Source organism: Electrona antarctica (assembly GCF_951216825.1).
Source record: "Electrona antarctica genome assembly, chromosome: 18".
Classification (NCBI taxonomy): Eukaryota; Metazoa; Chordata; class Actinopteri; order Myctophiformes; family Myctophidae; genus Electrona; species Electrona antarctica.
Genome location: NC_136799.1, coordinates 21,909,705 through 21,922,004, shown reverse-complemented (window position 1 = coordinate 21,922,004; position 12,300 = coordinate 21,909,705). Strand labels below are relative to the sequence as shown.

Here is a 12,300-nt window from a genome sequence, read left to right as displayed (position 1 = left end):
TACTTTTGAAGAAATGCATTCTATATCATACTGTATCTATGTACTCTTACAAAATGACAGCACAAAAAGGGTATACTGGCCACAGTTAATCCTAGATTTTGAAAAAAGATTGTTTTAAAGACTGAATGGTAATTTTATGGTAACATTTCTATTCAGTACATTTGGGGAATGGCCGTGATTAATTAATGGCGAAGAATATAAGGAGGTGATCAACGGTGTTGTGAATTACTGTGCAAACTTACTCATGTATGTGAGGCTGATGGGAGGAGAGACTGCCATGCCAGGTCCTTTTGACAACTTGTTCTCCTCAAAACCATTAGGCAGGCCAATGAGGTAGTCCTTGCGCTGCCTGTTCAGACCCAGCCACAGGTACAACTCAACCTTCGCCTGCACCGTCCAGCCAGCAGGTCCAAAACCTTTCTTACCAGGGATCTTCAGTAAATGACAAAATAAATTGTGGAACACAACATTAGTTTATTGCCATTTTAAGCGGAAGGCCCATAAATAACTGGTGGAACATCAATACACTTTTTAGAGCATTTATCACTATAGGAGTTCATTCATAGTGAGTAGTCTGTTCTGGTGCAAAGGTGCAAACACACCCTCAGAAAAAGTGTTTTGACTTTTCCACAGTCCTTTCCCATCTCTTCCTCCACACCAGAATGGAGTATGTCTTTGGCGGGGACCCGGGCGTAAGCAATGCGCCTGCCGTTGCTTATCATCCAAATGAAGACATCAGGGACACTGTGTTGTGGCTGATGAAACAAACACAGAATGTTCATATGTAATATGTACAAATAAGGTGTGCTATTTCACTTACCCTATAATTAAAAAAAATATCCCTGATACAACTAACATATTACACACACACATACTGTATTATATTATAAACATAATCAGCATGATATGATGTACAATGCATGAGAAATGTATCTTACCTCATCTGCCATGAAGCGTAGCTTTTGAAGGAAGTTCTGAGCCAACTTAATTTTGTCTCTCACAGTACTTTTCTTCACCTGTGTTCTCATGACCTTAGCTTGCTGGCCAATGCTCTCCTACAAGCAGTAACATCCGGACACTTAGCATGATAGCACCAGAATGAATAAAGACAAAGTCAAGAATATTTTATGTTTGCCATACCATTTCTGCCATCAACAGCTTCAATCTCTCCCGGTCAAGTCTGGTTCTCCCAGTCTGATTCGAGTCCTTGTTTGCCAGTGATATGAACTGACTGAAAGAAATACAACTCAGTCAATCTGAAAGTCTACAATGACATCTAATGGATTATGAAACAAGTGCTGCTCTTCTTATAATGCAATGTAAAAGAGCGCCATTAGGGACCTGCATCCTTGGCTGAGTTCCTCCAGGACGCCCCTCAGCCTGCGCTCAGGGAAGGCCTTCTCAGTTTTAATGATCTCCTGCACATCGTTGAGTCCATCTTCCTGTTAGAGCAGTAAAGGATGTTGATGTAAAACTAAAACATCTAATACTTTAGTTTAGATGTACATACAGTAGAAAGTTCATACTTTCATGCTCAACACAAATTAATGGTGTTTCTGCATGATTAACTAGGGGAAGGGGTAGTAGAGGTAGAGGGCTTTTCACTTTTAGTTTAGGCTAGATTCTAGAAGATAGGGAATGATGGGTCTGATGTATTTGTATTTTGTACTCTACATACATACAGTATCTCCTGCTTTGATAAAGTTCATGACTTGCCAGTTTATCTGCAAGGTTGTCAATGATGTTTGCATTGTACAGTCTCCTTCTCTGATCCTGCCAATAGCTCTTGATATAGATGCATGGCTTCCTCTCAAAATACGGCAGGTGGAAGTAATTCCTGTAGATACAGCACATGAATGGAAACAGCTCAACAATCAGAAGAGATTAAAATAACTTAGTGTATGTCTGCTCCAATGAATATAGAATGCAATTAAATACAAAGAGTCATTCCTAAACAATATATGCTATTTTTAATTTGCTATTCTTATGCAACGATTAACATCACAAAACTAAAACATGTGGTGGTACTTTAAACAGTATGAACTATATTTTAAACAACTCTCCATATATATAATAATTTGTTTCTCCTTTGTACTGGCATGTTATGATTCTGACCGGTCAGTAATGACAGGTTTCATGGGCGGAGTGCAGGACACCGAGGTCATGTCTCCATCATATTCCATCTCTTCGTCGTCGCTGGAGTTATGGATGAGCTCAGAATCCTCCCCATCACTTCTCCTACCCTTTTGTTTTGGTTGGATGACCGTATCAGCCTCGTTTCCATAGTAACCTACATGAAAACCAATAATGATGTTATTGCTACACAGACCGCTGAATGTGCTGCATTGATTGATTGAATACTTCTATTAGCATTGACAGACAGGTTTTATTAACAACGACGGACAAGTTCAAGTCAAAGTCTATAAGCATTACAATTATTATGAATATAGTTATGAATTTAACTATTTATTAACTTTTATTAACTTTTTCATCCAAATTAAACATAGAAATAGAAAATGTAACAAATGCATATTTAGATTTTGGTTAGGATAGTTAGGATGCATTATATGGAGCAGTACCATAAAGAATAGACCTGGTCATTACCTATGGTGACCTCGAAGTTGATGGGCTTATCACCATTGTTCCTATCAATCATAGTGGCCTCAAGGAATGTCCCAAAAAGGAAAAACTCCTCTACTTTTCCAGTGGAACTCTGTGAAGATGGATAAACAATAGTTTTGTGCATGTGATGTGAATAACAGGATCCTGCCTCCTTGTGTGTAATGACTCTGAGCTATGATTGGATGCTATCCTATGCTATGTAATAAAAGAGTGCTCTGAAAATCTGGTAAAATGATCTGTTGGATTGGTGAGAACTAAATGAAATGGACGACTCCCACAGAGCACACTGACTGCCCCTCTGTTCTCAGTTCAACCTGTTGTGTGACTATTGTCCATCAACAGAAAAGGAAGCCACATCTGTGCAAATAGCAAGTTAATAATGCACCAGGTGGGCTAAATAAAGATAGGTCTAATCAATAATTCACCCACAATTGCACCTCAATGACCTGTCACCACCATGCATGCACAATGCAATGCCACAATGGGCCTCCACTGCCTGTCTGCCCTTCCAGAGGTGGACCTACAGTACAGTACTGTACCTCTGAGATGTTGGGCACTTGTTCCACCTGCACTTCAGTGGAGCAGGTCACCTCAGGGGAGGCGGTGTCCAGGATCTCCATGCCCAGACTGATGAGCAGGCGGGCCCTGAAGGACGCCCCCTCACCCAGCCCGTCGTTCAGCTCCTGGTACTCATCCATCAGGGAGAAGTTCCGGGTGGAGCCGTACATGTTCACCCAGGCAGGGCCCAGTGTGGGAAGAAAGCCTAAAAAGTAGAAAAAGAAAATGAGGCATGACCAGAGAAAAGTGTAATTCACAAAGATAAACATTAAGGGAGAATGTGTGACGGTTACCCAATAGTGTCAAACAGCTTACAATAACTGAGTAGAGACCCACACACAAACAGCATTCTGAGTCCCTCTCTCTTTCTCTCTATCTCATATAGGCTCAAATCATTGGCTAAAGCATACAGTAAATATAAGCAGACCAAACCGCAATCACCTTCGTCTGCGTCATTTGAGATCATCCGCAGGTCAATGTAGTGTGTTCCTATAGCCACATCGTTCACTTTGTCTGAATCTCTGAGCTGTAGCTTCATTCGTTTGCACAGTGGTGGAAACATCTCAGTGAAAGCGATTTGCTCATTCCAGATGGGCTCATAGTTGCTCTTTTGAATCGAGGTTTTCCCCTGTAAACACACATGCAATTATGCTACCAAGGCACCATTTCCTACAGTATAAAAAATAAACAGCATACATTTTTGGCAATAAAGATATTCTCATACCATCTTGTATTCTACAATTACTACTAAAGTTTCATGATGACCTGATTGTTTAATTATAATGGTGTCACAAAAGGGGAGGCAATCACATTTGACTTCCCATCAGTCAACATTTAAATCATTTACCTTCTGCCCAGCAAACTGTACAAGGACATACGGATCAACCAGGTCCTTGTTCTCTCCTATGAAGGCCTTCTTCATATTTGTCAGGACACTGGCGTTCATTCTGGGAAGTCCCTCTGCTTTGTAGATCTTCACGTAGTACCGAGCCCATTGCCGCTCTGCTGGTACCCCCTCTGGCAACAGAAGATTCCTGAACCAGGAACAGTTTTAGAAAAAATGCTAGTTAACAAGGTTATGTGTTTGGCGATGCTAGGCAAAGCACAGTGAATGATAAAGATAAAAACGTTTCTATGAAAATGTATGAATATACAGAGGCTCCATGTACAGTCTATATATTGTATCTATTATTACAGCTTAATGCATTATCTTTACTTATTTATTTTAATTACTTTCAATTAATTAATTAAATCTTTGCACAAACAACTTTATTCTGCAGCAAAATTACCCTTCTATGTCATCTTCATCTTGCTCGTTAGACTTGTGTGGAGTCTTTACGCTGTCTCCTTTAGCGACGACTGCAACGTCACATTTAATGTAGCCCTTACACCCAGCGGTGATGTCTTCAGGATCGGACAAAAGGGCCCATTTGTGGTAGAACTGATGTTCTGTAAAATGTCAGAGAAAGGACGTCATATAGTAACAAAATACATACAGTATTATTATTTATACAGAATATAAAATCTATAATTATTATACTGTACAGTACATCCAAAATAATCAGATTTCCCCTACCTGGCTGGGTGTAGATTGTGCCCACGTCTAGTTTAAAAGACCCAACCAGTGTTCCGCTACGTAGAAGGTTTTTGGAGTGGATCACCTATGGGTTGGTCATAGGAGTAAAGAATAGCATTTTGGATAATTACATGATAATGTCTTCTCCCTCGGACTGGTATTTTATGACGCAGTTATAATGTCTCTTAACAAACCACTTAGATGAGGCAGAGGAAAAAACTTACAGACAACTTCAGGATTTTGTCAAACATGACATCAGGAGGAACATGGAAGTCAAACACGAAATACTGTAACAATAAAAGAGCATTGGGTTAGCCTTGTGGGATTTGTTGTTGGCAACGATAGTATGTATGTAGATTTGCACAAAGGTGTAAGGTACTATTTATGTCACCTCATTGTAGTACGGGCAGTTGGTTGATTCCTTCATTGATGTGTACTTTTTATCTTCTCCAATCTCCACACAGACGACTGGATCCATGTTCAATCCGACAAGCTGCCTGGCCTCTATTACTGTCACACTGACCTGGAAGTGATGCATGTATATAGTGTTAAGTCGGTGTACTGTATGACTGATGTTCTAGAACTTGGCCAAAGACATAACACTGTGTTGTTCTTACTTGGTAATCTCCCAGTCTCCCAGAACTGGGTTCCATCCTTATGTCTGGTTTGGATCTATAGAATGTAATTTTCAGTGAAAATGTTTGTGATTAGTGTCATATTGTTGATGCATTGCCTTCATTTGTGTTACCGTGCCAGTTATCACATAGCCATGTATCACAATGTATTAGTAAGCACACACTATAAGTTCCAATAAGAGAAAGAATGATGCATGCCTCTTATTGGACACATTGGTGCAGACAGCCGTGACCGATGCCAGTGAGATGGTGTCAGGGTCGGGGCCTCCTCCCATGAACATGCCCTGTTCCAGGTCTTCGGTCTCCAGAATTGCTGCCTCATCTGGAGATCACAGGAAAAACATACTTACTGTAGGAACAACCTCTTTATGTAATAGCTTTATCATATAGAAATGGTAAAACAATGGAATTGTTTACATTTATCGAGTTTGCTGACAGGTAAAAACTTGCCAGGCTGTGCTTGGTGCATTGTGTTGTGTGATGCTACCAAAGTGTCATGGGGTCCCATGAATACTGCATAATTGCATTATGGCGCCCCCTGTTGAAGATCTGCTGCACTGTTTCAAGGCAAGACTTATTGAATAGAATATCTTTCGCTTACTGTGAAAGATATTATGTTTTGTTTGTCCTTTTGTGGGGGTCAATTTGTTTAATGTCTGTAAAAACTAGAGTGAATTACACAACACTATTTAACAAATCTAAAAATTAAAATAACCAAAACATACAGGATAAAGTCCATCCTCAAAACCAGGAACCAAAGTCATCCATGAGTAGGGTTACTAGGGTATGCTTGAGTATTCATGTGTTGATATGTTCTAGTGGGGTTAAATGTATAATCAAATGGTTGGTTGGAGCTCAAAGAAGTGACATTAATATAAGAAACCCTGACCAATATCTAACCCAGCATGAGACTAATCAAACAACAACTTTGTAACTCCATTTGACTTATTGGACAGTGACACATCAATGTTACAGATACCTCCATTCTTGTCCTCCTTGTTGCCACGATGCTTGCGTGGCATGGTTCAAAACAGGCCTTTCCTTGATCTGGAAAGAAGTTGATGCTTGATGATTAGGCTTTGATAGATTGCATTGAAACAGATCTATTTTTAATGATTTAGTTATCAAGATAGCAAACTAATACAGATTAAAGCCAAACCATTGACAGAGGGGTGATTCTGCTCTACCACACCCTCATTTAGCCTCCAATAGAAGCTTTTAATTATTCAACTCAGCTGACCTTAATGCATCAATTAGAAGAGGATACATTTCACATGCATTGTGGAAAATAATACACTTCAAGTAATTGATTGGTATGATGCATTTTCCATATTCAAAATAAATATATACTGTATAGGTAGGTGAAAACACTGTTGTTGGTGTTGTTGTGTGTTTTTTAACACCCCAACAAATCCACCCACACTCTCTGAATATTGATACACTGACACACGTATATGAAATATATAAAACAAAGCACAATATCTTAAACTCTGCATAGGCCAGTTAATTTAGCATACATGGGGCATGTGAGTTTAATACAATCTTAATTGAAGCCACCTCACCAGACAAATGATCAAACACATTTGAGTGTATTGCATGTTGGGAAAACCAATAACCACATATAGTATGCCAAAGAAATACCCAAATTGCAAAAGTAGCAACTGACAGGTAAAAAGGAAAAGCATTGGCCATACAATTCTGAATAATTTTGGAGCCTGCCAATAATAACATACATTTAAACACACAAACAAGAATACATTTTAAGTAACCATTCTAACAAATGAGAGCAATGGTCCCATTTTGAAAGAGCAACATATTCATTTAAAGTCCTTTAAAGAAAATACAAAATGTCTAATTATGTACTGAACGCATTCTGCAAACACATGACAAAAGCATATTCTTCACAATATGGACAGCTTAGCAAGATTATAATAACAAAATTAACAGAATTTGTTGATAATGATAACAAATTAACAGAATCGCTTCATACATACCAACAAGAAAGAGGCACCTCCAACCAGGTTCCAAAAAAGACCCTGAACTTTTCTTTCTCTTCTCCAAAACTTAATACAATACTACATAACCATTTTGAGCACCTACATAGAAATAAGGCCGTAAAGTGAGGTTGCACAGAAAAGAATTAGGTTCGTCCAAGACTGAAGTTGGGCTGGAGTGATGTGATATGCCAATGAATAGTGTATGAACTGTCGAACCCGAGCCTGGTAACTATAACTAGGGACTGCTGACAGACGTCATCATGAGCTGAATCTGCCAATCCAGTTAGACTGTTGATACAATAAGATGTAATGCAAATACATTACTTAAATACCTACTTAAAGTACTTGTTTACTGTATCTTTAAAGAATAATTCTTTAAAGAATAATTGCCTTTGTCTGAACAATGTGGATAAGTTTCCCTGAAAATGTTATCCATCTAGCATGCACTAAAGAGATCTCCAAGAATCATTATACAAGACATCATGCAAACATTTTAGCACAAATTGTATAACAAAGGTATTAGGATACCAATACCAGGTCAAGTTTTTTTTTTAAATCATCCCAGAATGATGTTGATGTTTCCTTTTAGAAACACCGAAAAAACAAAGCTAACACAACAAATATACAGAAGATTCCATTCCAAAACAGAACAGAATGGTGGACTCATTTGAAAGGTAATATAAAAACTATGCATGCAGTACTGCTCCAGTCTAGAAGACCTCAGCAAGAGACAAATGGAAGCTAATGAATAAATTGTCATGTCACATGTGATAGAATTTCATGCAAGTAAACAAGTCGATCAAGCCAAACTGGAAGAATGCTTTCCTTTTAATCATTAATAAGGTACTGTTCCAAAATGGGCCTTGCTACGGTATCTATTTGTATCTATTTTGAGTGTAGTCACGATTAAAATCATAGATGTGATGTGACAGGTAAAGTGTCCCTCCTACAAAAAGAGAAAGGAGCATTAAATGTAAACATTGATTATTATATTTACTGAATTAAGGCACGCTTTGACAACTTCTATTCAATAAAACTTCCATTGAACAACGAGTACAACTCATCAATTACACATATGGCCAGCCTGTAAGCCATACTTCAACGTCTTAAGTTGCTAGTATCCGATGAAACAAGGCACTCAATTATTTAAGCACTGCAGCCAATTTTGCATATGTCACATTCATTATGTTAGGGTATCACTGCTCACTACAAAAACAATGGATTCATGTTTTGTTTAAAATGAGCACCTGCAAAACATGAAGTATCATAAAGTTTGGTAAAAATGTTCTACTCTACTAAATAAGTAGTGACACAGTGCGCATCACTGCGCATTTGTGCACAGTGCATAGTAACAACCTGTTAATTTATCAATTTGTATGTTATTTTGAGTGAAATTTGTACACTCTGAGACGGAGAGTGTACAAATGAACACTCAAGATTTTACAATCGAGCCACAAACTATATGTCCAACTGCTTTCTCATTGGTTTTACTACTGTGCAATATGTAACAGTTATATTCCCTACAGCTCAACAGGTTGCATGGCACAACTATGCAATATGTAACGGATGTGTTATTGTATGCTCCTTACAGCTCTGCAGCATGTTGAATGGCAAGACTGTGCAATGTGTAACAGACATGTTATGTTCCTTACAGTTCAGCATGCAGATTGTATGGCACAGGATCCAGGTGTAGATGTGTGATACCCATAGTGACACCAATGTGACCTTCCTGTTGAGAGATTCCAGCGTTAATTACATGTTTCAATGCAGGCCAAGAGGGGTTGAGGGGACCTACAGTAGTACTCTCCCTCTCAGGCACCCCCAGTAACCATGTCACCATTGGTGCACGGTTACCATTCACCAATGTCATTTCTCTGACTGGGATTTCCCAAGAGCACAGGAACACTCCTGGGTTCCACCTGATCAGCAGACCTCTGTTCTCTGTACACCATGGCTCTTTTTTCCAACGTGGTGTCCCTATCCACATCTGTGGAATCTGGTGAGTTTGACTGATATTACTTGAATATCATTTTTGAGTGTGTGTGTGTGTGTGTGTATATATATATATATATATATATATATATATATATACACACACACTCAAAAATGATATTCAAGTAATATCAGTCAAACTCACCAGAACCAGGGACATGTGTTTTAAATGAATCGAACATGGTTAAAATTAAGTTATGGGTTAAGGCATAGGAAGTGGATAAAAAGACTGGGAGATTACCAAGTAAGAACAACACAGTGTTATGTGTTTGGCCAAGTTCTAGAGTGATAAAATGAATGTCAAATATCTAAATATTGAATTAAGCAACTTAAAAAACTGGAGCACACAAAATTCTGAGTAGGTCTACGTTAAAATGACCCAAGAAGTGTTTTAAAGTGATAACACTCTTTTCCAAGATAAAATAACTGAAAAGACCCTATGCAATGACATCAGAAGTCATTAGAAGATGTTGACACTCATTAGACTCTGACACACCTCTGCCAGAGGTAATACAACACCTTTAAATCATAAATGATTAATAACTATTTTTGAGGGGCGCTAACCCCTCCTATGTCCAGCTTTGAGGGTCTGTGTAAACACAAACATTGAAGACAAATGTGTGTAAACACAGACATTGAAGACAAATGTGTGTAAACACAAACATTGAAGAAAAAAGTGAGGACACAAATAGTGATTGGCCGGAATTAAATGATGTATGATGATAACAGTGCCCCTCACTTCACACGGGTGTGATTTTTTGTTTTACTATATTCCAACTACACATATAATATGATTTTTGGCCGGACAGCTAGGGTAGCAGTCAGGGCACCTAGGAGCTGATGCAGCCTGACAGTATGTTGCGTGTTCAACTCCTGATCCCGACGACCTTTGCTGCATGTCTTTCCCCTTCTCCCTCTCCCAGTTTCCTGTCAAACTACTGTAATCTATCAATAAAGACAAAACAATACAAAATAAATATATATAAAACTAGATAAAGTGCCCCTTCGGGGCACAGGTCTCCACCAGGGCAGGTCAGTTTGTGGCCTCCGGGTGGCGATATAATAGGCCAATGTGAAAAGGATGCCATTTCTTCTTAGCCTTGGATGGTTGTTCCAAAAATGTGTTTTGCAAAAATCCACCTGTTGGTTAACATCTGTTTATTATGATTTTTGGTATACAGGCATTTCAATAATATTTATGTGTTTTGCAAAAATCCACCCGTTGGTGGCGCTATAACAGGCCAATGTGAAAAGGGTGGGATATATTCCTCAGCCTAGTAGGAAAGTCTGTGAAAGATTTCACGTAAATTGCACGCTGCGTTCATGATTTGAGGCATTTTATTCCAAAAATGTGTTTTGCAAAAATCCACCTGTTGGTGGCGCTATAACAGGGCAATGTGAAAAGGGTGGGATATATTCCTCAGCCTAGTAGGAAAGTCCGTGAAAGATTTCACGTAAATTGCACGCTGCGTTCATGATTTGAGGCATTTTGTTCCAAAAATGTGTTTTGCAAAAATCCACCTGTTGGCGGCGCTATAACAGGCCAATGTGAAAAGGGTGGGATATATTCCTCAGCCTAGTAGGAAAGTCTGTGAAAGATTTCACGTAAATTGCACGCTGCGTTCATGATTTGAGGCGTTTTGTTCAAAACGGGCCAATCCTGCAAACTTTGAAAGCCAATGTTAGCCAATTAGGATGGAAGATGAAATATCGGACAGATCCGGCTTGAACACATGACTATAGAGATAGTGTGTAACAATTTGCAGAATTTGTAGACAGAATCTGGAGGAGTAATATAAAAAAGTGTTTTTCAAAAGTCGGCCTCCTGGTGGCGCTATAACAGGCCGTTCTGGAAAATTTGGGGCAGAGGTTCATCGTTGGCAACCAGGGAGTGTGTGCAAAATGTGGCATCGACCGGGTAAATGGTGCAGGAGATTAGCTGGTAAGTGGTAACAGACGGACGGACACACACACGGACGGACACACGGACGGAGTGCAAAACATACTCTCTCCCCATGCCTTCGGCCTGGTGGAGACAATTATTGGTACTTTTTAATCTAGGTTGCAATAATTAACATGCATGAGCAGCATGCAACTGAGCCCTAAAGTGACACCTTTCCCAGTGTCGTCTAGGGTAACTGGGTAAACCACATAACGACCTGATACCAACCGTGCAATCTTATCGTGTTTGGGCGTGCAGTGTCCAGAACCCTCTGTTGGCTGGGTTGCCTGTCAGTTATTGTCATCTGCTTTGTGCTCCAGTGACTCAGTGTGTACACCACCTGACCACGGTGTAGTGTATCAACATTATACTGTACCGTCTGTGAAACATAGACATGGCCCTTTGTTATTGTCCTTATTGGTGTTCATGTTAAACCCTGGCCTAAGTCAGGGCCTTCCTTTTCGGAAATTGCGCATACATTTTACCTTAAAGGGACACTTCACCCCTGTTGCAACCAGATCTTATTTTAATGATGTTTGGAAGACAAGAAACACTTTCCTTTGGTTATTATGTGGGTAAAATGTGTTTTTAGATAGTATTTCAAAGTGTCCATGATGTCATGGACATTGGGCTCACTTACTTCCTGGACTACATGTTGTCTCAGTAAGACAGCCCTCCACCTGACCTATCCACAAGGAGCAGTGCACCAAAGCATTATGGGAATTGTAGTCCAGGAAGGAAGTGAGCCATGACATCATGGACACTTTGAAATAGGCTAATAAAATATCTAAAAAAACATATTACCCACATAAAACCCCCAGGAAAGTGTTTATTGTCTTCCAAACATCATTAAAATAACATCTGGTTGCAAAAGGGGTGACATGTCCCTTTAAGTGACGATGGCCTTAAACAAGGCCAACATGTCTGTTATAGAGCCTACAAACTAACTACATCTCAAATTGCTTTATCCCAACATGG

The 12,300-nt window shown here is 39.3% G+C and overlaps 1 protein-coding gene across 1 annotated transcript in view; it reads right to left on the bottom strand.

Moving 5' to 3' along the window:
* Positions 1-12,300, bottom strand: part of LOC306942865 (otoferlin-like) — a gene marked incomplete at its 3' end in the record, with an annotated part of 34,665 nt that overhangs the window by 20,006 nt on the left and 2,359 nt on the right. Inside the window, exons 2-20 of the mRNA XM_079529013.1 lie at positions 9,041-9,117; positions 6,371-6,438; positions 5,590-5,713; positions 5,374-5,428; positions 5,148-5,279; positions 4,981-5,043; positions 4,757-4,841; positions 4,470-4,629; positions 4,028-4,214; positions 3,622-3,808; positions 3,162-3,385; positions 2,605-2,713; positions 2,116-2,290; positions 1,717-1,837; positions 1,342-1,442; positions 1,141-1,231; positions 939-1,055; positions 603-755; positions 243-432 (exon numbers count right to left, since the gene is read on the bottom strand). Coding sequence (XP_079385139.1) covers positions 243-432; positions 603-755; positions 939-1,055; positions 1,141-1,231; positions 1,342-1,442; positions 1,717-1,837; positions 2,116-2,290; positions 2,605-2,713; positions 3,162-3,385; positions 3,622-3,808; positions 4,028-4,214; positions 4,470-4,629; positions 4,757-4,841; positions 4,981-5,043; positions 5,148-5,279; positions 5,374-5,428; positions 5,590-5,713; positions 6,371-6,413 — 2,317 coding nt within the window. The 5' untranslated portion in view covers positions 6,414-6,438; positions 9,041-9,117. The remainder of the gene's footprint in view (positions 1-242; positions 433-602; positions 756-938; positions 1,056-1,140; positions 1,232-1,341; positions 1,443-1,716; positions 1,838-2,115; positions 2,291-2,604; positions 2,714-3,161; positions 3,386-3,621; positions 3,809-4,027; positions 4,215-4,469; positions 4,630-4,756; positions 4,842-4,980; positions 5,044-5,147; positions 5,280-5,373; positions 5,429-5,589; positions 5,714-6,370; positions 6,439-9,040; positions 9,118-12,300) is intronic.